The sequence below is a fragment of the Lissotriton vulgaris genome, chromosome 1_1 (genome assembly GCF_964263255.1).
Source record: "Lissotriton vulgaris chromosome 1_1, aLisVul1.2, whole genome shotgun sequence".
Lineage (NCBI taxonomy): Eukaryota > Metazoa > Chordata > Amphibia > Caudata > Salamandridae > Lissotriton > Lissotriton vulgaris.
In genome coordinates this window covers 1,952,398,231-1,952,423,209 of record NC_141685.1, presented here as the reverse complement: position 1 = coordinate 1,952,423,209, position 24,979 = coordinate 1,952,398,231, and the positions used below count along the sequence as shown (strand labels likewise).

At 43.1% G+C, this 24,979-nt stretch overlaps 1 protein-coding gene across 1 annotated transcript in view; it reads left to right on the top strand.

Annotated features, from left to right (window-relative positions):
- Positions 1-24,979, top strand: part of SLC6A15 (solute carrier family 6 member 15) — a 314,347-nt gene that overhangs the window by 118,728 nt on the left and 170,640 nt on the right. The window contains exon 3 of the mRNA XM_086919649.1: positions 1,874-2,031. Within this exon, the coding sequence (XP_086775775.1) occupies positions 1,874-2,031 (158 nt within the window). The remainder of the gene's footprint in view (positions 1-1,873; positions 2,032-24,979) is intronic.

Sequence of the window (24,979 nt, the reverse complement as noted above, 5' to 3'; positions counted from 1 at the left end):
TGAAAAAAAGAAAAATAATACCTATGTGTACATTGTATGTGATGCAAGAGCACTTACATGGTATTGTTTTCTAAGTGTTTTCCTATGTGGGACAGGGTGTTGATTTGAGACTTAGGGAGTACAATTTCAAAAGTCTCCCTTATTTGTGAAATTTGTTGTTTTAAAAAAGTTTTTATACTTTGTAATGAGATCTCTTAAGAGACAAGTTTTTAACAAAAAGATTAAGTTTTTAACACACAGTGAATAATAAAGATTCATTATTTTTCTACATTATGTTCTTGGGTTCTAATTAGTGCTGTCAGAGTGAGTCATGATTGAAAGAGTGTGATGTGTGCACAAAAAAAGAGCCTAAAGGGATTATTGTTTTTAGTGTTTAGTAAGTACAGAACTTACCCATACCTTAAACTTTGCTAACAAAATCAATTATTTACAGTCTTCCTTAAAGTAGGAGATCGGTTTTGACCGAAATCTATCAGTCTTCTGAAGGTACAGGGACACATATGACTGACTGACTGTGCACTTGCCAAGCTGTTCTTTCAGAGGCATCAACTTGGCAAGTGATCAGCTGTGATACTACTCAAGCAGACATTCGAAAAGCAAAAGATGAGCATTTAACTAAAGCTCTCCCAGCCATACTGGCTTTTCAGAGTAGAAAATGACATATGGCTAGCGTTGCCCAAATCCTATACATTCCTCATTGATAAGACTCAGAAGTGACCTCTGAGTTAACAGACTGTGGCTTAGCTGTATGGTACGCCTTAAGGTACCATTCAAAGAAGATGTATTACACTTCAGCTGAAAACAATCAAACAGGCCCTGACTTCTATCTTACTGTGGTCACCCTCTCTGCCATCTCATGCCTCAACCCATGCCATAATTAGCTACCAAGAGAAAGACCTTGGTACAGAGATGTAGTACTTGTAAACTGTGCATATGAACGAAAGTGATTCTGTGATAACTATAAATTAATTGTCGGTGCATTGATTTGTTCTTTCTTCCCTCCACTCCAATGGTCCAAAAAATAAGCATCAGATTTGCTATGTGGCTATAAACCTTGCCACCCAAAGAGAAATTCTGCCCTCTCCAAGTCACAGAAATGCAATCTTTCTGATTGTGAGTTTTCAAAAAATTCTTTAATAAGAGCTTGATACATTGATTGGCCGCTCATTAAAGTTTGAAAAGAATTGACGACTTGAATTAATTTGTTATTTCAATTAAGTTGTTGATCTGTTGCTTTATTTAGTTCAATAGTAGATACCATCCTACCACAAACACACACACATATGAAGAGTTCCTACAGAATGGGGAATAATCATGCAGCCCCATTATCACAGGAGAAAAGTGCACAGGGTAGGCCTTTCTTACTCTCATTTTCCACCTTCTCCGAGCATGTAGTGAGTGAGTCCGGGGGCAATGCAGTTCCGGTGGAATGATGATAGAAAAGTGAAGCGCAGGATGTGACCTGGTAGGTGGAGCATTAAATGCTTTCCTAATGTCTGAGAATGGGGTCAAATGAAAGTCAAGGGTAGTATTCACTTCAGGCCAATCCCTAGGCGATTTGAACAACTGGAAGGTGAAATGTGGGTCAGAGAACAGAAGGCTAGTTATAATAATTAGTAATCTGTTTTATTTTTAATTGAGTCAGAATTCAATTCCAAATGATGGGCTTGTGTGATGTTTGGTGGCACTGTCATATGCAAATCTTAAAGGTGAAACTCAAAAGTGCACAATTTCTCTTGTTTGAGTGCTAAGGCAGATAGGATAACTACAGTAAGTTTCCATGCATTTTGCAGAAAATGTTTATCCTTCTACTGTAGATTAAATATACTTTTCCTCTACTGTAGATTAAGTATACTTTTTCTTGCTCTGATAGGTGCATATCTTGTGCCATATCTAATTTTGCTGCTGGTGATAGGAATCCCACTTTTTTTCCTGGAGCTCTCAGTGGGACAGAGAATCCGACATGGAAGCATTGGTGTGTGGAATTACATCAGTCCAAAATTGGGCGGAATAGGATTTGCAAGTTGTGTGGTGAGTAGAACTTGAGAGGAGTTGAGAAGAAAGATTTAAGCAATGGACAATGTTCCTTCAGTCACATGTTATAAATGTAATGAATATAAACACTGATGCAATTGTTTTACATCCATTTTTTATAACTGTAAGGATATCTAACTTTTTGTTGTGTTCTCCAGACAATAAAGTCTATCACAATCTATTGCTTTAAAATTAGTATTGTAACATATTGCATGATCTCTAGCAGTGTTGGTATTGCTATGGGCCTTATTTGATTTTTATAACTGCGGTGTTAATGCTGAATATATATTTAAAGTACGTCAGTTTGCCTTGTTTAGCACCAAAGCACATCTGCTGACCCGTATGTCCACGCCACCCGTCGCGGTGTTTATGCTTTCTATCCTCCGTGTGGATTCTCGGCTTATTAAGAAAAAGAAGCCTTTGAAATTGCGCCATATCTCACCCAGCCCGTGTTTTTCTCTCACCAGACAAGCTTCCCAGACCTACACCTCGCCCTCTGATTGATTTGGGCCTTAATTGAATTCCTGCCCTTGCATCCTCAGACCTACACCTGGCGAACCACACGCTGGAATTATAATCTCGTGCTCACCAGAGGCACATATCCTCCTGATCTATAACCAGCTTCGTTGAATACATTTTCATACTCGCCCAAAAAACCTGTGAGCGAGATCTTCTCCTATTCTGGCCATTATTTGTGCAGCCCCTTTGAGCCAGCTGAAGTACCTCATTGAGTACCTAATAGGAATTGAAATTCCCCATTGTGTTTGTTTGCTGTCCTCGCCGTCCCATCCCTTCTTCCCCTTTCTATTGTTTGCCCTGACGAAGGTGCGGCCTTACGATTTGGCCTAGCACCGAAACGCTCTGAAACGGTCCTGTATCTTGGCCATCTTGTTTCCAAGTTCCTCTTTGAGACTCTGCAGGACCCCTTATTTATGTATAACATCGGGCAACTATAGGCTGATGTATATTGAATGGATATTGAATGTGGGAATATGTGTGAATCTTTGGATTTGCATGAGTTTGTTAGAATGTGTGATTTTGCTGGATAATTGGCTAAATGAGTGTTGGGATGTGTGGTACTCTTATTGAACTATGATTGATGATTTCATCTGTGTAATGTCTTGTTGAATTGTATTATCCGCTGTAAAATATGTCAATTGATTCTTTAGTTTTTTGAAAAATATAATAAAAGACAAATATATTTTTGTATCATGAATTGCATTTGAGTGAATCTATGTTGTTCTGGGTTTCAGTGAGCTCATGTCTGATAATTCTAGTATAGGACTCTAAACAGAGCCTTGTTTATTCATTTGAAGGGCTAGAATGTTCTTTGTTCGGAATTGATCTTGTTTCCCCTGCTTGTCTGCCCTATATCGGAGTCCTCAGGAGGCCCCCTTTTGCCTATTGATAGCACCAAAGCACACACTTATTTTCTTTAATACCAACATGCACACTGTGGGGTGTTGATTGTCTTAGGGGTAGACCTCAAGCAAATGAGGATATCTCTTTTGCCCTGGCGTGCGCTCCCACTGTTCTGCATTCATCAGGGCGAATCACCTTCAGTAACCAGTACAACATGTCTCTTATTCAAGGTGTGGTGCATATTTTAGGTCTTCCTGGGTGTCCCTTAAAAGAGAGGAAGTAGAACTCGTTTGACCACCAAGGACTCTGACTTGGGCTACAGAGGCTTTGGAAAGTTAGGAATCCACTGATTTCAGGTTTTAAGGGGAGCTCTGGTTAGGAATTGCCCATCTTAGAGGTGAAAGGTGCGGACCCATTGATAAGTTGTTGGACCCTGAGGCACACCCTAACAGTATAGTCTGGAAATTGATATTTTAGTTTGATCATATTTTTTGCACCATGTGATGAATCTTCAGAACATTTTCAGAATTTTTTTTTCATACACCTCAACTTCTTCCTGGAAAGATTTGGGGTGATCCATCAAGCTGGTCAAGGAAAAAAGGAGGGACCCAAAATGCATTTTCCCCAGGCAGTTTAAATGGGAAAATTCAATAGCAGTGCTTTAAAAATGGCTGAACGGAATTACACAAAATTTGACAGAATGCTAGATCTTGATACAGAAAGCGTGCTTTTCTGTAAATCTATTCAGTAGTATTTTGTGAATCTAGGTTCTAGGTTCAGGATTGAAGAGGAATTAATTCCCCAATCTAAAAAGCGCCACAGGGCGTGTTTGCACACATGTTACCTCAGGCCCCACCCCCTTCCTTCACTATTGAGCAAAATATTCCTGTAAAATCAGCCGAACTACGAATTCCGATTTACTCACCTGTTATCACAAGAAACATCAGTGCTGCATCTTTGAGCGCACTACTGATCCTGAAAAGTAATTCTAACCATACTTACAGTAACTTGAATTTCCTTCCATAGGCGAACATTGACTGGTTTCACTTGGAACTTTTTCTAGTTGTGGCGTTTCAGAACTTAAAAAAAATTCCTCAAAAATCAGTCGAACTACGAATTTCAATTTACTCACCTGTTATCAGGAGATACCTCAGCGCTGCATCTTTCAGCTCACTACTATTGCTGAAAAGTAAATTTAACTGTACTTACCAGTAACTTGAATTTCCTTCCGTAGGATATCATTGCCTGCTATATAAATTATATATAAATTAAAAAAAAATTAAATACAAAAAAAATATTACAATTTCAATATTAACATTTTTTTTCAATTTATAATAAAAATATGTAATGTAATTTAAAAAATCAAATATATAAAAATAAATACTTTAAAACAATGAAGTAAATTAGTATAAAAAAATAACAACTAATACATTTTAAAAAAATTATCATTTACAAAACCTTTGAAATTCACTGAAAAAAACATAGGTTTCAGCCACATTATAGTTGGGAATTAGCATTTAAAAAACCTTTGAAATTCACTGAAAAAACCATAGGTTTCAGCCACCAGATAGTTAGGAATTAGCTTTTAAAAAACCTTGCAAATTCACTGAAAAAACCATAGGTTTCACACATGTTATAGTTAGCTGGACACTTCACTCATACAAAACCATTGAAATTCCCCCGTTATAGTTACTCAGCTAACTATAACTCGCGCGCCCGCAATGCACTGCTGATGACGTCACATATTACATCACTCATGACATGGTCAGTGACATCACTCATGACATCTCAAATGACATCACTGATGACATCATCCTTGTGAAAGAGTGGCAGACCTCCTCTCACCCTAATATAACCTTTGACACACACATTCAAAAATAGAACCTACAATTTAAAAAAAAAATGGAGATCCCAATACCAGTTAGAACAACCTATTCAGTAATTCCAAAATCTACATACACATCCACTCATTCACCAACAGTTCTACATAGTCACTCATACATGTACTCCCTCATCATATGTACTCATACACCTATACATCCTGTTACCCACCTACACATATACATAGTTATTTACACATATACTCACACATGCAAATAAATGATCAAACATCCATTTACTTGCATATACAGCTCTACACACACCACTACACTTATTTCTACAGAAACGTACACATACTTACTCTCTTAAACAATTAGTTATAGAAACACATACTTATTTATACAGGAACTCTTCCAATCTGTCACTGTCATATATCCTTACGTATATACATCAATACTCACATATACTAGTTTAAAACATATGTGCTTACTCATAAAAACACTATTGAGGCAGTCATTCATTCACTAACACACCCATACACACACTCATCCACCCATAGAGTCCTGCACACATGCTGTCTTCAAAACATATACAAACAGTGAGTCAGTCATTCATGCATCTGTGCGCCAAGTAATACCCCCCACCAAACCATACAGACACTCATTCTGATATTCAAGAAAACAACTAATACCCAATATAGACACTCCTGTAGCTACTCACGAACCCATGCAGCCACTTATGCACAAAGTGAGACACTGATACAGATATTTACATATTTAAACATTACTCGCTAATACATGTATTCACTAAGATATACTTAATAAGTCAGTTATACAATCAATTTTACCAAAAAAAACATTTAGACACTTATTTACCCATTTATTCTTCCATCAACCTTTCGATATACATATATAAAAAATATTTATTTTTCAGAAAGACACACATTCACTGGATGTTGTCATCAGTGATGTCATCAGTGATGTCATGAGTGATGTCACTGACCATGTCATGAGTGATGTAATATGTGACGTCATCAGCAGTGCTTTGCGGGCGCGCAAGTTATAGTTAGCTGAACTAACTATAACGGGGAATTTCAATGGTTTTGTATGAGTGAAATGTCCATGTGTGAAACCTATGGTTTTTTCAGTGAATAAATATATATTTATACACACACATATGTATGTGTATATATGCCTTCTGATATATTGCTTGAGATTGCCTTTTCAAACACATGTTAAGGGGAAAATAAATAAAAAATACCAATGCAAGAAAGCCTGAGCTTCAGCGGTGTGAAGTCCGTAATTTCCGAATTACCGAATGAAAAAGTCTGCCACTCATGGGGTTCATGTACCATATTTGTTGTTCAGATTTTTATTTGTGTACATTTTAAACAAGGCATTTTACATTTAATAGGCCTGATTCTCAAAAGGCCTCCACACTCGTGGCGGGGGCCCCGCTGTCGTGGGGGAGTTTCCACACTCGTGGATGGAATCTCTGCAATGAGAATTCTCATTGCGGAGATTCTTCCCTGAGTGTAGAGACTACCCCATGACTGCGGTGCCTTGACCATGAGTGTGGACGCTGTTTGTGAATCAGACACAACAATGTTTAACTATTTTCCATTCCCTCGTCTTATCCTCACTAGCATCCCAGTCATTTAAAGTGATTTATGTTAACGAGAATCAATTAGTGTAGTTAGGTTACATGCGCATTAAGCTGCTGTTTATAAAGGATTAAAGGAGAAGAAAACTGTCTATCTATTAGCAGTAAACACTCCTAAGAATATTAGGCAAGAAGTACTAACAGGCATGTGACAGATACTGCATGCAAACTGTGTACCAACGTTTTGTGACATGCCTGTCATTTTGTAGTGTGACATATGCTCTAATAGAATGCTGTGCAAATGTAGATTTGTAAGGGGGCAATGGAATGACCTACATAATAAATGTTAATTAGGTTGGTCACTATTTGCGATCCCATTCAATTGGCTGTAAAAATAGGGATGTTGGCCAGAATGGGACAACAGTTCATAATTCCATGATTTTCTTTCTCACGGAAAAAAAATATTGTGAAGCACTCCTTGTTCTTTAAAGGAGCTGGTATTGGTGGATCACCAATGAGTAGCCCCAGGCCCTCCCAAGGGCATTTAACACAATTCCCTAAAGAGAAGGATATCAAACCATTGGTACATCTGATTATGATTTGCAAATCAGAGGTGGGTGCCCATTTGACTCCCGCTCCTATTTGTGATGTGGAATGAGTCATAAAGTCTCTTTGCGAGTCTGAAAGAGTTTGCAAAATGACCAAAAGAGCTCAGGGAACTGTGTAAAACGATTTGTTGTTAAACACCCAGTAATGGTGGATATTACAAAGTTTTCAACTGTAAAATGGTTTTGTACATCTGTCCTCTAGTCTCCAAATATTTCAGCTTCTAATTCAGGCATGTTACAGTATATGATAGCTACTGCTTCCTTCCGATAGTTTACATCCATGCTTTATAAATGTATTTAACAAAGTTTGAACTTGTGTACTTTGGTTCCTCACAATATTTGGGTCCATTAATGTGCAGATGTATTAGTGTGACAACTTGTTTAAGCACTGATGTCCATTTACCATGTCATCATATATGTTTTGTGGAGACTGTGATAATCGTAAGAGCACTTGTAGAAATATAACTGCAGTTTTGTATGCTATTGTTTAATGTAATTTGCAGGGCCCCCTCTGTAGTTCGAAACAAGCATATTCTTGTTGAATGCTTGCTTCAAGAACAGTTACTAAAGGGATTTCCTTTCTGCTTAATGACTGTAGTTTAATAATAATTCAGTTTAATAAATCAGCACAAGACAACAGTAAAACAATTGAGTCATTTCATTTCTTGTTATGACCAAGTGGATCATAAAACGTGGACATACTACTCCCTGGCTCTGTTGTGGGAGATTACATTTGTATAGGCAAGGACCAACAAGACTGAATTCTTTGGCCGGGGAATTTCTTGTGGGAAATATTACCCGGAGAAATCTACAATCTTCTCAGAATTTGCGACACAAACACAGCACATGCTTACAAGTTTGGCTCCTTTATATGACACCAGAAAGTAGAGCCCTTCGGGTATATAGTATTATGCAAACGATGTTGAATAGGTGAATTCTATAACTACTACTTGGCTTCAATATACTATTAGTTGAGTGTAAAATCTGAATATAATTTACAGGACTAATGATTTAGATCAATTGCTCACGATCAGGAATCAAGCTAATTGGGACCATCTGTTAGGGACACCAGCGTTCTGCCCATGGCAAGTTAAAAAGTCTTGCAAGAAGGCAAGGAGCTGATTAATCACACAGAGTTCGGGGAGACACCCAGCCACTCCTATGAAGATGTATCACTAAGTGGATATCGATGCCAAAGGCACAAGCTTTGGTGTCTCACTGTCACCTTTGGAAGCAATGATAATCTGAATAATAATATAAACCGACAAGAAGACAAAGGAGAACAGTGGGAGGTACACAGAAATATGAACTGGGCTCATGGAAAATCTAGACTGGATTAAGGGTTAGGAACACTAATGGACTACACAAAACAGAACATATTGGAAATCTGCACACTAACTAGGATAGGAACATGAGTCAGAACAGGAACAAAGAACTGCTAGACAAGGACTCTTCATATACAAACAGATCTGGATGTGTGCAGTCAGAACTAGAAACAAGGTGAACACAAGAACAAAGAGGCAGGATACCCAAGAGAAATGAAACAGACAGAATACCTAATCAGAATAGAAACAAGGAGTCAAACAATGAAAACAGAAATTAAAAGACTGGAGTAAGGATCAGAGCCAAGTGTGTGAATAGTCCAGAATGCATATATAGAGAGATCAGAAAGGCAGTGGGTCCAAAAATCAAGATAGATAATAGAATACCATCAACAGGCGTGACCAGGGCAGGGGTTGGAGAAAGAAAGGACTACAGGAACCATGATGCACCAGGAAGGTTGTGCAGAAGCCTGGACTGGAATATGAAGCATATCTGGTAATGGAATGTGTAGAAGTGTATATATTTCCATTCTGAGATAAAGGCCCTAGAGGGCCTTTGTGAGAACCACTTAGTTGCCGGATGGCAAAATCCTAACAACATGTACCCTGATTATGTGTTTATCACTCAAATTACATTGAATATAACCCTGGTGAATGCCAGTATTCATGTGCACCTAATTTTTTTAATCTAAGCATACTAATCATACCCTGGCCTACCTAGTCTTTTGGTACTTTGTTGTTCTCCAAAAACTGCTCACTAAAGACTGTTAGTGGCTTTTCTTATACTGCTGATGCTCCACTGTGAGCGCTAAGATGCTATGTTTCTGGTACAGCTGGTCCTTTGTTTGCATTGGGGTTCCCTCAAGAGAATAGACAGCTTTGCCAACTCTAATACATCATTTTTGCAAATCGCAAATTATCGATTTGCTAAGTCCACTATGTCATTCCTGCGAAATCGTTAATGTGTGACTTATTTCATGACATGAGGTTATTGGACAAAATATTGAGTCACACAAATATCAAGTTTTTAATATCGTGATAGATAAATATTTTGATGCAGGAATATAATTTACAAAAATATCGATTTTTTTAAGGTACGAAATATCACTATCAAAAATATGTTATTAATTTTGTTTACAAACTTTCAGTTTTCGTTTTTAATTATCTTTATGTAGTGTAGTTTATATTTTAATTGTTTATGTGTATATTTGATCTTAATGTTTTAAAAATAGGTTGTATTTTTTAATTATGCTTAAATGTAATTGAATTATTACTTGTAATTTATAGTGTCCTAGTGTGTTGTAGGGTTTTTAGGGTACAGAGTGGGAAGTGAACTAATTATACATACTTAATAATCATTTTTTAATTAATAATAATATAATTGATAATCATGTACATTGTGTAATTAATATATTTTGTAAGTGATATTTTAGGTGCGGATTGTTTGGTTTGTAGGGTTTAAGGGTGGGAAGTTTATTAAGGATAATTCATTAATTATTAATTGATTTATTATTAATTGTTTAATTGATAGTTATATAAATTGCGTAATAAATACATTTTTGTAGACCTATTTTAGGTGTGGGTGTTGGGTTTGTATTAGTAAAGGGTCAGAAGTTAATTAGGTTTAATGTATTTATAATTAGGTATTTAATACAATTATTTATTTGATAATGAATGATGTATTTGATCATATTTTATAAGTTAAATATTAGGTGTGGATTGTCTAGTTTGTAGAGGATTAAGGTGGAATGTTAAGTAATGATTAATTGCTAAATTCTAATAAAGTTTTATTGAAATACTTAGTTTAGTGATAATTTGGTAAATTATTTAATAATTTGGGATTTTTACATTATATATTAGGTGTATTTTGTTGTGTTTGTAGGCCAATAGGGTAGAAAGTTATTTAAATAATAATAAATAAATAAATATGTATTCATATATTAATTGTTTTATATATTAGTTAATATTTTAATTGCGTTATACTTTTTTATTTCAATTAGATTTTATTTGTTGGTTGTTATGTCTGTGGGAATATAGTGTGGCATTTTAATTTAATTATTTGCATTTCTTTAATTGACAATACTTAAAAATTGTAACATGTATGTATTTATTTCCTTTTTGTTTTAAATGTAGGCATATAAAGTTTATATTAAGAATGATATATTTTTTGTTAATTAGTAGAGCTGTTAAAATATGTTTTTGTTTGAAGTGAACTACTCTTTATCTACTGCGGAACAGAGTGGAGTGGGATTAGGAAATGCTACCCCTCCAGAGTCCAATGCTTTCCCTACTGATGCACAGACTAGAGTGGGGAAAGTAAATTGTTCCCCTCCGGTGTCCAACGTCTGTTTTACAGGTTCACAGACTGGAGTGTAGATAGTACATTTTACCCCTCCTTTATTCAACGCTTTCTCTACTGTTGCACAAACTGGAGTGGCAATACAAATATTACTCCTCCGGTGTCCGAAACTTTCCCTTCTGTTGCACAGACTGGGGAGAGAATAGTAATTTTTTCCCCTCTAGAGTCCAAAGATTTTCCTACTTTTGTACCGATTGCCATAGAAATAGTATATCTATTTTTCACAGATGTTGTTACTTTTGCAAGATTGTTTAAATGTATGTAATATTATTCATTATTTTAATTGTTCACATTTATACTGGTTTTTATATTATTTGTATATACATATATATAATTTTTGATCTTCCCAAAAAGTTTTTGGGTAAAAAAAAGAAGTTCATTCAATTTGTGAATTATGTTATGTTTTATGTATGTATATATATATATGTATGCATTTTATATTAATAAAATAAGAAAAATTATTTAACGTGAAATATTTTGTTTTACAAATAGGTTTATGTTATATATAAGTATATATAAATATACAAACATATATTTTGCATGTATGTTTCTGTAAGTAGATATTTATATAGTATAAAATGTTACTTAAAATTATGTATTTTTCATTACAGTTATGTCATATATTAAAATATTTAAGAAAAAACGTCCCAAATGCAGTACGCTCTCAATAACGCCAGACCAAGCCAGGAATAATTTCAGGGGTGTTTAATCCTTTGACATTTACTAACCTTTAAATTTCTATTAGAAATCAATATTTGTCTTTTTTGAACGATATTAGTGTAAACCGATTTTTATTTTCAATATTTTTTTGTACTTATCCTTATATGCATAGGAAAGCGATCATTTTGTGATCGATGTTTGTGACACGATATTTATGTATTACAATATTTGTGTTCTCGATATTATGTCACTGAACCGGCATGAGCCACAAATGCAATGACTTTTCTATTTCTTAAAATTCAAACTTTTATGAACTTGTATAGTTTTTGCCCCTAATGATTCTTTGTTTCATGTAATATAGCAGCTGTTGTTTGTTGTTTGACACTTGATAATATGTATGTACTTGATGGAAGCTATAAAATGCTCTCCATTTCCACTTAAATCCCTGGTGCAAGAAAGCACATTTGTTTCACAGTTCCAACAGTAATTAAGGTGATGAAATGTGAGTGAAATGTAACTATCAAGCCTACCTGTTACCTTTTGTCACACTTATTGTATGTAGACCAGTTTTGTTTTTGTTATATCATTTCATGCCATATTGTTCTCTGGCCATATGGATTTAGGCAAGCTCTTTATGCATAACTCAATGAAGTGCAGTTTTTAGGTCCCTTGCGCAATATACACTCATGCTACTCTATATGGATTGTTACAGCTTTTGGGTACTGCTCTTTTAGAAAGTATAAGGTACTCTTCATCATGTGATCCTCGTTTGTATTTCCAACTAAGCTTCAACTTTGGCTTTGCCTAATTTAAAAGTACTTATTTACATACTAGTTAAGCCCACGTATGACAGCACTTACTTTAATTCTGTTTACCTGTGTGAGCCCTTTAACTAGCAAGTAGCAAAAAATAGCATGACTTTTCACACTTCTTCAGGCAATAATAGCCTAACAGTATTTTTAAGAAAGCATTTGTATTGAGGTATTTCACTGTTTTTGCTCTTCACGTCCTTTACTGATTTACCCCAGTTTGTTATATGGGCCCACAGTGTTTGTAACTTTTACCTACTTGTAATTTGATTTGTTAAGATGTGTTTTGTACGGCTGGAACATGTTGACTTGTTGAAGAAGCAAGATGTTAATGATGTGTTTCCTGTGATTATACATTGTGTGTGTGAATACAGTTCTTGTGTAGGTATCTACTCTGTTTCCTTTACCAAATATTTAAATACACAAAATAAGCATATGTCTCTTAAGTCAGTATTATGGAATATTGTTGATTTTTGGTCGAAATATTTTAACTTTTGATCTAATAATAAATAAGAATGCATCTTTTAATACTTCCCATCATTGTGAATCCAGTTCCTGGCATATGGGCAGTTCCATTTGCAACCACTACGTAGACCATCATTGATATTGTGTTCCATTGTCTAGATTGCAGAGAAATAAGCATCCCTGTCTCCCCGTTTACTATTTAATCACAACAGTTTTTTCTTCCTGTATTTTATCTCAGTTGGCTATATCTTTGTAAATTCCTTGTAGCTGTCAGAATATTCTAACCTTGTACTCTAGATTCAAGGGGAGTAGAACACTCTTCTGTCTCTCACTGCTGCCACCAATGACCACATAGACAGAAACATGATGGCCAGGGTTAGAAAATGGGGAAGGAGGATTGGGATGAGTGAGAAAACAGTGAAACTGGATCAACTACGCTGACAAAGAGCTAGAATTAGTAACTAACTATGAAAATCCTGTATTAACTAGTAAGAGTCAATTGCTATACCTCGGTGATGTCTCTGTGTTACCAGCTCTATGTACTTTGATGTGAAACATAGTTCCTGAAATTAACCATGCAAGAAAATAGTATCTTAAACATATGTTTACCAGCGTTTCTCTGAACAAGTTGAATAACTTCCTCAAGCTTCATGTATTGTAAATCTACTTGACTCTTGTATCACTGCATGGTAATTTGGAAAGAGGAATGTTCTCCAATTCTAGACAAAGCATCTCTTATCAACATAACTAAAATTCTAATGCCAAACTCACTAACATAAATGTATTGCTTGAGTAAAATATTCTTTGCTTAATAGTCATTCCTGTTTCATCACAGGACAAATCTCAAGTGTTAAGGAACAAACCCTACAGTTTTTAGAAAGTTCATATTAAAAGCTTAAATAGTTCAACGTTTGTTTACATCACACTCTCAGAAACATTTCGCTGTATTCCCAGTGTCCTTCAAACAACTTGAACAGAAGCTACTGTTCTTTTCAAAGGATATCATAGGGCAACATAGCAAGATCCTGGCTACAGCACCATTGTATGACAATTGACTAGCAAAGATGTAATGCGCCATAATACCCAGAAATCGAAGATGGCCTGCAATGTCTATAAACTACATGAGGATGCTTGTCAATGATTTTTTTTTAAATATATCTTTTATTGATTTCACAGGATAAAAGACAACTGTATTGTTACATCTTGCATCTCAAGCATGTCTGTCATAGTTGAGGGACGTATCACATTTTGCAGTAGTACTGCGCTGCATACAGCGTAACAATGATGCAATACAATTGTTCCAGCCGTGTCAGTATAGTAATCAAGAAAAAATGATATCAATAAGTAAACAACAAGGGGTAGTAACAAAACCTATAGGAGACTTAAGGGGGGGGGGGTGTGTGGTCATCTAATGTGAGGGTGTGGTGGGTGTTCCGGATCAAGGATCTATCAGTGCATTTCGGGTCATGATCGCCATTTGGTGGCGAGTGCGGGGTATCTCTAGGCGTCGGGAAGGGGCGAGGGCCGGTGGCAGGAGGTGTGTCGTACGCGCGGGGAGTTAGGTATGTCATCACAGTGGTGAGCCCGGTGGGGCTTCGTCGGTAGGTGCATCAGTATCGTCTTGTGGACGATGAAAGGAGCCCAGCATCTCGTCCCACAATGTTGCGATCGGGAACTTTTGCAGTCCCGCGGTTTCCTCATTGTGCAAGGTGATGCTCTCTGCCTTCGCCCAATTGTCCAGGGAGGTGCGCCAGTGTTCAGCTAGGGGTGGGGTGGGTCGCTTCCAGTGTTTCGTGATCAGCCGCTTGGCCGTAAGGAGGCCAAGGTCCCAGAAACGAGAGGAGACTCTATTATGTTTGGTCCGCTTGTAGACGCCCAGTATGTAGGCCTCCCAAGTGTGTGGTACCCGCATGGCGGTGCAGCGTTCCAGTGCCGGCAGCACTGTCTGCCAATATGTCTGAAGTTGTGGGCATTGCCATAGCATGTGCAGTAGGTCTGCGCCCTCTAGTGTGCATCGCGGGCAGCTAGCTGTGGCGCCCGGGAAGTACCGGATAATTTTGTCTGGCGAGAGGTACGCGCGGTGTAAGATGTAGAACTGGATCAGCTTAAAGCGCGCATTTCGTGGGATGTTCCTGGGGCCCGATAATATCATCGCCCACTCTCCATCTGTCCAGTCCCTCCCCCTGTCATCCGCCCATTTGTTTCGCAGCGGCTGCAGCGTGTGTTGCGTGTGTGTCAGCAGCGCCTGGGTCAGCCAGTGTACCACATGTGTGCCGTTCCCCATGACGTGTAGGTGCTGTATCAGCTGGTGTGTGGGTGGTTCCTCCGCAATATTCCCCCATCGTTGCGTGTACGCCCTGACTATGGAGGCATGTTGCAAGAACTGCCCCGCCGAAAGACCAGTGTCATCGGCCAGTGTCTCGAAAGGTATCAGGGCGCCATCGGCATATAGGTCTGCCATGGTGTCCACTCCCGTGCATGTCCAGTGTGTCAGAGCGTCTTCCGTGATGACAGATGAGGCTGTGGGGGTGCCCAGGAGTGGTAACGCGGGGGCCTAAGGTTTAATGTGCTTAGTCAGTTTTAGGCACCTGGCGTAGCAGGTGACAGCAACGGCTGCATGTAGTTGTGACGCTCTCCTCGTGGGCGCCAGGGGGTGGAAGAGGGAATATATTTGCGCATGTGTCAGCATATCTGCGGCCGTGGCTGTGTCCTCCAGGTTCCTACCCGCGAGCCAGGCTGTTACCCACTGTAATTGCGCTGCTAGATAATATAGTTCTAGATTCGGCACTGCAAGGCCTCCGTCGCCCACCGGGGTGTACAGTTTGCGTAGGGCCACCCTGGGTCTTCCAGTGTTCCAGATCAGGTCCCGGAGCAGGGTTTCCAGTTCTCTGAAAGTGCGGGCCGGTATATAAGTTGGGACATTAGCAAAGTAGTAAAGGAGTCTGGGTAAGATGATCATTTTCGTCAACGTCACCCTGCTCGGTACATTGAGTGGGAGCGTCTTCCAGAAGGAGATCTGGGATCTTATGGACGTTATGGCGAGCGTCAAGTTGCCATCCAGGACGTCCAGGGGTGCTCTGTTTATATATATGCCGAGATACTTGAACGTGGTGTGGTGCCATGGTAGCTGTTCACCCTGGATTGTGATCCCTGGGTCGGGAGTGTCCGGAGCGAAAGCGTATGCCCCCGATTTGGCCCAGTTGACTTTAAGGCCTGACATGGACTCGAAGGTTCGAAAGATTTCTGTCAGCTCCGGTGGTATGAGGGTGAGGTCTTTGACATATAAGAGTAGGTCATCCGCATAGAGCGACACTATGTGCACGCCGTCTGCCATTGGAATGCCCCAGTACGTGCCTCTGGCGCGTAATACCTCGGCAAGTGGCTCTATTGCCAGTGAGAATAGTAAAGGGGATAGTGGGCAGCCCTGTCTGGTGCCGCGACGGACCCTGATGGAGTCAGACATCAATTTGCCGGTGCGGACTCGCACCTCTGGGTGGCCATAGAGCAGTCCTACCAGTTCAATATAGTGGTCTCCCAATTCGAATTTGCGCAATACCGATAGCAGGTAGGGCCATTCGACCGAATCTAATGCCTTTTCAAGATCTAGAATCAGGCAGCCCGAACGTGGCCACTCCCGCACCGCGTAGGTCTGTACGCGGAACAGCCTCCGTATATTGTGGGAGGTGCACCTAGTAGGCACAAAGCCGTTCTGGTCAGCGTGCACCAAGGTAGGCACCAGGGCCGCCAGACGTCTGGCTAGTGCCGACGCCAAGATCTTATAATCTGTGTTCAGCAGCGCCAATGGCCTATATGATCCAAGATGCGTGCCGTCTCGGCCTGGTTTAAGGAGGGTCACCAGCGTCGCCTCATTCATTGACTTGGGCAAGGCTGCGTCTTCCAGCACCGCCGAATACACCCTGATTAGCTCCGGGATCAGGACATCGGAGCAGGCTTTGTAGTACTCCGCCGGTAACCCGTCTGGGCCCGGGGCTTTACCGTTTGAGAGAGCAAAGATGACCTTGCGCAGCTCGTCCGCCACTAATGGGGCCCCCAGATCGTCACGCTGGTCGTCCGATAGGACTGGTAGTGTGATTTCGTCCGGATACGTCGCGATGGATGAACGTGGGGTCAACAGCCAGGACTCATATAGTGCTCTGTAGTGTGCTACAAAGGCCTCGTGTATTTTTGTATGGGTGTATGCAACTGGGCCGTCGGCTGGGTGGATCGCTGTCACGGGCGACGTGCGCTCTTCACTTTGTATCAGCAAAGCCAATAATTTTCCAGGTTTATCCCCAGTGTGATGTGTACGGGCTGAGTGGGCTGCGTAGTTGATGTGCTTCAGCCGATTGATCAGTCTGTCGTGTTCCGCCCGTGCGTCCATCAAGCTAGTGTTGTCGTCAGTGGACGCTGCCTGTTCCGCCTGTAGTAAAGTCGACTCCAGGCGTCAGAGATCAGTTTCCAACTGCGCCGGGAGTGGGCCTGTGTGCCCAGACAGTGCCCCCTGAGGACCACCTTGAACGCGTCCCATTCTATTTGTTGTGTCGATGCCGTGCCTGCGTTATCCTCTAAATATTGCGCTGTCTGCGTGGTATGGAGCTCCGGAACGGGCCGTCCAGCAGTAGGTCCGGTTGTAGCCTCCATGAGGGTACCGGGGGTCGTGGTTGCTCCCAAGTCAGGTCCAATATGTGCGGGTTGTGATCAGAGTGTGTGCGGCCCAAGTAGCAAGAGCCAGTGACGTGCGGCAGGATCTCGCTGGACACCATGTACCTATCGAGGCGTGCATGAGCACCTGAGTAATACGAGTAGAGTCTAGTATGTGGATTATGGCTACGCCATGCGTCGTGTAAATCCCACTGTGTGGACCATGCCTGAAGCGCATTAGCTGTGTTCTGTGCCTGTGAATGGGGTGGAGGAGGGTGCGAGCGGTCCAGGGCAGGGTTCAGCGTGCTGTTGTAATCACCGCCAAGTACCCAAGGTACTCCGTGCCAGGGGGCCAGTGTGTTCGACAACTGCGCGAGGAAGTCTGCTATCCCAGTATTAGGTGCGTACACGGAGACCAGTACCAGCGGGTTACCGCCAAGTGTGCCGTGGACCGCGGTGTGTCTCCCCTCAGGATCTATGTGTGTGTCTATCGTCGTCCAGGGAACGCCCGGTCTGACCCACACCAGAGCGCCTTTGGCATATGACGAGAATCCTGTGGCGTACAACTGCCCGCGCCACCTTCGTCGTTGCGTGGGTAATTCCATAGTGTTGAGGTGTGTCTCTTGGAGAAGGGCGATTTGAATGTGGTGGCGTTTGAGGTATGAGTAAATTTGATATCTGCGTGTCGGCGTGTGTATACCTCTCACATTCCACGTACACAACTTAACCGTAGACATTACTGGTCGTAGCGATCTCCGCCACCCGGATCCCTCTTCTCCTCCCCGAACACCCCATGTTCGCCATCAAGCAAGCGTCACCCACATTATGCTAGTACATAAGAATGCACACCACTTCGGAAAGAACGAGGGAGGGGGGATGGACATGGCTAACGGAACATGAAGCCATTGAACAGTATGTACATTAGAAATACCAAAAGGTCGGATGCGAAACGTGCTCCCGTCCATACTCTCTAGGAGAGCAACAATGTCTAAGTTCAAGGGGGTGGAAGTGCTATGCGCACAGTGTCAGTAGTTACAAGTCAATAGAATTATCGTGTGAAGGCTTGCCTCTATCCCGGGGGTGATATGCCAGTCTATGCCGCCCGTGCAAGCAGGGGACCCGAGTAGTGTATGCAGGAAATACCATACTTTACGTGTCTCAAGCCATCCGCAGCTGGACGAAGCGTCTCTGGCGCCATGCAGCAGGCGGGCTTGAGTGTCCCATGCCTCTTCCGGCCTGTTGTTTGCCAGGGGGGGGGGTATTCAGTTTGGATTGGCAACTCTCTCAACCGTGAGGTGCCAGGGTGTTGGCCGTTGTCTTGTGTACGTTCCTTTGCGGCTATGCTGCGGTCCCACCCTTGCACATCATCAGGTCCGGTCCGCCGTGGCTGTCCTTGGTGGCGACTCTGAGGTGTGCTGTTGTCCCGGCGTGGTTAGCCTATGTAGTCCGCTGTTTGCGGGGTGACGTCCGGTTGGGCCCCCGACGTCTGTGAGTCTGGCAGACCATAAATTGCTTCGTCGTAGCTGGGTAGTTCCTGCATGCTGCCACTCGCCGCTTCGCTCTGTGCGGGGGACCTGCTGAGCTCCTTGACCAGGCGGAGGGCGTCCTGTTTCTCCTGCCTCGCGGCATCCGCCGGGGGTGGAGTCGTCGCCGCACCCGGTGCGTCGGTCCGTGTCCGTTGGCGGGGTCTGCGTTTCCTTCTATTGCCTCCGGGCCGCCTCCGGGGCGCGGGGCCCGTGGATGTTCTGGGGTCCGTGTCTACCCCGCTGTCTAGCCACGCTTCCACGTCCGTTGGTTCTGTAAAGAAGTGAGTGCGTTCCCCCGCCACTACTCTTAACTTCGCAGGGAACAGCAGGGAGTATTGTAAGCCTAGTTGTCTTAGGCGTTTCTTCACTTCTAGGAAGGAGTGCCGCTGCCGCTGTACTTGTACCGTGTAGTCCGGGAAGAACATCACAGTCGCGTTTTCCACCCGGATGTCGTGGAGTTTGCGCGTTTCCCGTAGGATGGAGTCCCTGACACGATAGTTCAGGATGCGGAGCAGCATGGGTCGTGGATTGGAGCCTGTCGCCAGGGGCTTGGTGGGAACCCTATGAGCTCGCTCTATCACGAAGTGAGGGGAGAGTGAGCCCTCCGGTAGGATGTCTTTCAGCCATTGTTCCATGTGTTCTTCTGGGGTCCTCCCCTCCCATTTTTCCGGAACCCCGACTAGGCGCACGTTGTTTCTCCGTGCCCTAGCTTCCGCATCTTCGGCCCTGTCTTCAAGGAATTCCACTCTATTTAGTAAGTCCTGGATCTGTTTGTGCGACTGGTCGGTTTGAGGTTTGAGTTCCTGTACGTCGCTCTCCAGAGTCGTGGTGCGCTCCGATAATTTTTTATGGTCCGCCCTCAGGTGTGTTAGGTCTATGACCACGCTGTCGATTTTCGTGGCTAGGGATGTGCGGGTCAGTTGAATGGACTCTTCCAACCTCTCCATGGCCGCCAGCATAGTGTCCAGTTTCGTCGCGGTCTGGTCAGGGTCAGGGCCTTTCCCGGACTTGTCCATCTTGCCCTTCGTGTTGGAGCCGCCGGCCCCGGTTCCGGTACGGGTTCTAGGCCCGTTAGACATTAGTCGTTGTGCCTTGCTTCTGCCCCAGCTGCGCGGGCCGTGCCAGGTGGACTGTTCGTCGTGTTTGGTAGGCACGCGGTCACTGTGGGTCGTGGGTTGGCAGGAGGTTGTGGCCAGGCTGGCCGGATAGCGCTCAGTGCCGCCCCGCGTCAGCTGGGTTACAGGGTCTTTGGGGGTTTGCAGTTGTTGGCCGGTGTGCAGCCTCCTGGAGCGCTGCCGGCGTAGTTTGTGAGTTGCGCGGGTCTCCGGACCCCCTGTGTGGCGCCTCTGTTTGCTAGGACACTATAAGTCCGGGGATGTAGGTATTTGTGCTCCCCTACCGCTCTCCGCCGGGAAATGGGTGCTCTGGTCCCTGGCGTAGGCTTCCGGGTCTGCCTGATAATGGTGCCTTCGGGGTCGGCCAGGTCTGCTGCTCAATTCGGTTCTGTTCATTCCCTGGGGTGGGCAGCGCCTGCATGTCCGACCTTCCGGGACTGGGGCGAGTGTGCAGGCGCATTAGGCAGACAGCTGTGATTTCCCGCGAATGGCGGGTCAGTCCCGGTTTCCTCCACCCCAGGTCCGTGCTCCCCCGGTTGGCGCCGGTCCGCTGCGTGCTGTCGCCCTGGGGCCTCGTGTCCCAGTTGGCGGTGTGTTGCGGTGGGGAGCCCCAGCTAGGTCAGGACGGGTCCCGGGCGCCGTGTACCTTATTTTCTCGCTGTGCGCAGGCCCTGCGAGTGGGCCGCTGGTCCGGGCCTGGCGTGTCTGGTGAAGCCCCGGCCTGTCCTGAGCCCTCGCCGATGTTGGATGCGACGTGGGCGGCCTTGCCGTCGCTGGGTGCTCGGTGCGGCGCGAGTGCACCGATCGCCGCCAAAGTCGGCAGGGTGTCGGAGGACGATGCCTTATTGCCGCGCCGTCGGTTTTCGGCTGGCCAAAGTTCGTTTTTTCCGGATAATAGCACCGGGAAGGGGAGCTCGGAGCGGAGCCCTACCCCAAGGCGGCCATTCACGTTGCGTGCTTAGCCACGCGCCCATGAGGATGCTTGTCAATGATGGAGTGATATTGCATTATGCACCACTCTCTCACATACACACACACACACACCTACACATACCCTATCTACAGACTGTGACAGCATTCTGTGAAGACCGACATTCTTTCCTTCCTCCAGCAAGCCAAACACAAGGTCCCTGATGCTCACCAGGTCTTAAGCAGAGAACCATGCTTCCTGACAGCTGTGCCTTTTCAGTTAAGGATTTAAAAAATATAGCCTGTACGTTGGTTATACTTTGGGACTGTAAGAAGTTGGGTTACTGTTGGGGGGACCCTACTCAAGTAGGAAACACAATGCTTGTCAGGATGAACTCACAAGCAAAACCTAAATTAACCTGTGCTCAACCCTCAGGTAGTTTGTCACAGAGCAATCAGGCTTAAATCAGAGGCAATGTATAAAGTATTTGTGCAACATTTCAAACAATACCGCAGCAAAGAATACACTACAATTAGAATTCCACACCATATTTGAAAAATAGAGCACTTTTTTATAAATGACAACACCAACATGGCAAATCCTTAATCATTAGATCTGGAGATATGCTGGTTTAAAGATTTCAGCAAGAATTGCGCCAAAAATCACAAAGACCCAGACCCGGAAGATACAAGTTCAGGTCAACCACGATGGAATGTGGGACGGCTACAGGGACCAAGTTAGGCCTGCTGCACGGAGATTTTTACATCCTAGTTGCAGAGGGTTGTGAGATCCCACGCCGAGGATGCAGCACAAAGCTAAGGAGATGTGTTGATTCTAAGGAGCTGGGATGTGATCTTCTTTGTCATCCCTGAGGATCCCAGTAACAATGCCTTGCAATGCAAAGTCCAGTGTTGGAGGTGCGTCTTGCAGTTGAAGTGATACGCAGGTTCAGAAGAACTTTGAGGGCTGCAACGCGAGAACATGTGAAATCGTTGAGACTTCCATTGATGAGAGATTTGTGATGTGAAGGCCTGCTTCGAGGAAGCTTCTCACATTCGATAATTACAATGCGGGCTGCGACTTCAATGTAGAGACCTTTGTGTCGGGAAATCCCTCGCAGCATTGCGTCGGTTCTGCTCAGGTTTGCACTACTCAATAGAGGGGATGCATCAGTTCTGCTGAGTCCACAGATTGGCTGGTAGTGCACCTTTAGACCCACTTCCAAGGGTCCAGGATATGATCATTGTACAACCACTTTACTGACACTCCACACCTTCCAATTATTAATACACAGAGCATATAGATGTCTGTTGTGCTCATGTGTAGCAGATGAATTTGTCAGCTGCTCAATTTGAAATAATACAACAGTTGCTTAGTCCTTGAGCATGATTTAGAAAAGGGGGTGGTGATGAACAGAGTGTCTGAGTTAAACAGACCACTCTTACCCAGTCCAAATATCAGGGCTTGATCCATCACCGTTATTTATCTCACTGCCCCATCCCAGCTCAGAACCTGGCTATATGCAAATCAGTCTGTCCCTGGCCCAGTGCATCATGGGAACAGGGCAGACTAAACTACCAAGCCAATTCTTCACCAGAAAGGAGACAAGCTACCGGGGACCGGTTTCTGGCATTTCAGCCTTCTTCGGCCCGACTTGCTTGAATCCTGATGGAGCAGTGAGAAAGGGACTCATGTCTGAGTATACCCTGCCACACCTATAGTGGCCAAAAACGATTTAGAAAAGGGGGTGGTGATGAACAGAGTGTCTGAGTTAAACAGACCACTCTTACCCAGTCCAAAGATCAGGGCTTGATCCATCACCGTTATTTATCTCACTGCCCCATCCCAGCTAAGAGCCTGGCTATATGCAAATCAGTCTGTCCCTGGCCCAGTGCATCATGGGAACAGGGCAGACTAAACTACCAAGCCAATTCTTCACCAGAAAGGAGACAAGCTACCGGGGACCGGTTTCTGGCATTTCAGCCTTCTTCGGCCCGGCTTGCTTGAATCCTGATGGAGCAGTGAGAAAGGGACTCATGTCTGAGTATACCCTGCCACACCTATAGTGGCCAAAAACGATTTAGAAAAGGGGGTGGTGATGAACAGAGTGTCTGAATTGTCCCTCACCACCCCTTGTTGTAAATATTTTAGTCCTTGAGCATGCCCTCACACCTTGAAAGTTGTGAAATATTGATTGTGGAAATCAATTTAAAAGATCAATTTTGTTTGAAGCGCTCCCAAGTTGACTATGGCCTGCTTTGATATCTCTGCACTCTGAGTTCCTTTGACTAATCTATGTGTATGGTTTTTATACAGTTTTGAAATTTGAAATTTTAATAAGTCTATATAGTTCTTCTAGCCCTTTGAACTTTTCCAATATGCACTAGGACCTTTTTTTCCCGATCTTTGCACTATTGTGCCCCTGGAAAAGTGAAGTCTCCATTTGGTGGTGTCTCCTTCCAATGGCAAATCCCTCTGCTTCTGTCTGCACCTAGACCTGGCCCAGGGCCAGAGATGCTGGCTATACAGCAACCAAACTTTTGTGGGAAAATGTGCTTGCCCTGTGTAGGGCCACTTTCTGTTTCTTCCTCCCCCTCCTCCCAGCTGCAGGAAGTTTGTCATAACATGTCTTTCCTTCGACCCAATGGGTTTACTAAGGTAAAATTGTGTTTTAATAAATTTACCTCTGCTGCTGGTGCATATATACCTGTTCTTCTCAATTTTCGCTCTTCAATGTAAGATCTCTGCCGAAACACTATTCTGAAGTGCTGAATTGATTTTACACAATAAGCTGGATTGCTTATTCCTTAATTATTGGATGATTATACACTAGGGAACCCCAATTCCCCACTGGTGTTTCAGTGGAGTGAGGAAGCCATAAACAGGCTGGTGGTGAGTGTACTAAGGGCCCCATGGTGCCTCAGGCCATGGTGATGCATGCAGGGGGGCACATGACGTGCCCCCGTGTACATGCACCTCCTTTCCTTTTCTGACTGCAAAGGCACCACCGTGGGACTGCTAAAGGAACGCCAACCGGCCAACGAGAAAACTCACAATCTGGCGGGGGCTGGAGGTGGGATTTGGTGGTGTAGGTGCGGGGTGGCAGTGTGGTGGTCCTACTCCCACACATTCAAAGTCATTATCAGGCCCTAGGGTTTGCCTTCCAGAACACTCATTCCAGAGTATCTCACTAGGCTCTTCAGAGGTATTTAAGATCAAGTACATTAATAGGTTAAATAAACAGAATGGTGGGGTGGTCTGCATCTATGAAACTTCTTACTCCATCAACACTAGCCCAGTTCTAGGAGCAGAAGATCGTTGTGAGAAGGTGGCCTGATATGCAGTGGTCACTATTCTAGTGAACACTATGTATCAGTCCAGCAACCCTTATTGATGATTGGTTGTAAGTCAACCTTATAGACCAGCTATCCTAGTAGCGTGGATACGAGCAGTCTAAGGCTAAAGACTCGAGAGGGCGTGTTAAGCCAGCTGTTATACCACATATACCCCTTGAACACCAAGTGAAAGGACACCACACAAGTGTTATGAAAATAAACAGTTATTTATTAAAGATCACAACAGCCCTGTACTCTTTATGAGGACAGGGTAATAAGCACAAACCAAAACTCTTACAAAAATACTTAAGTTAGCACAGTATATACAAATGCCCGAGGGGCACGGAAAACCATATACTTGAAAAGTAGAATGCGAAATTACTAGCAGGTAAGTACGGTACTAATAGGCT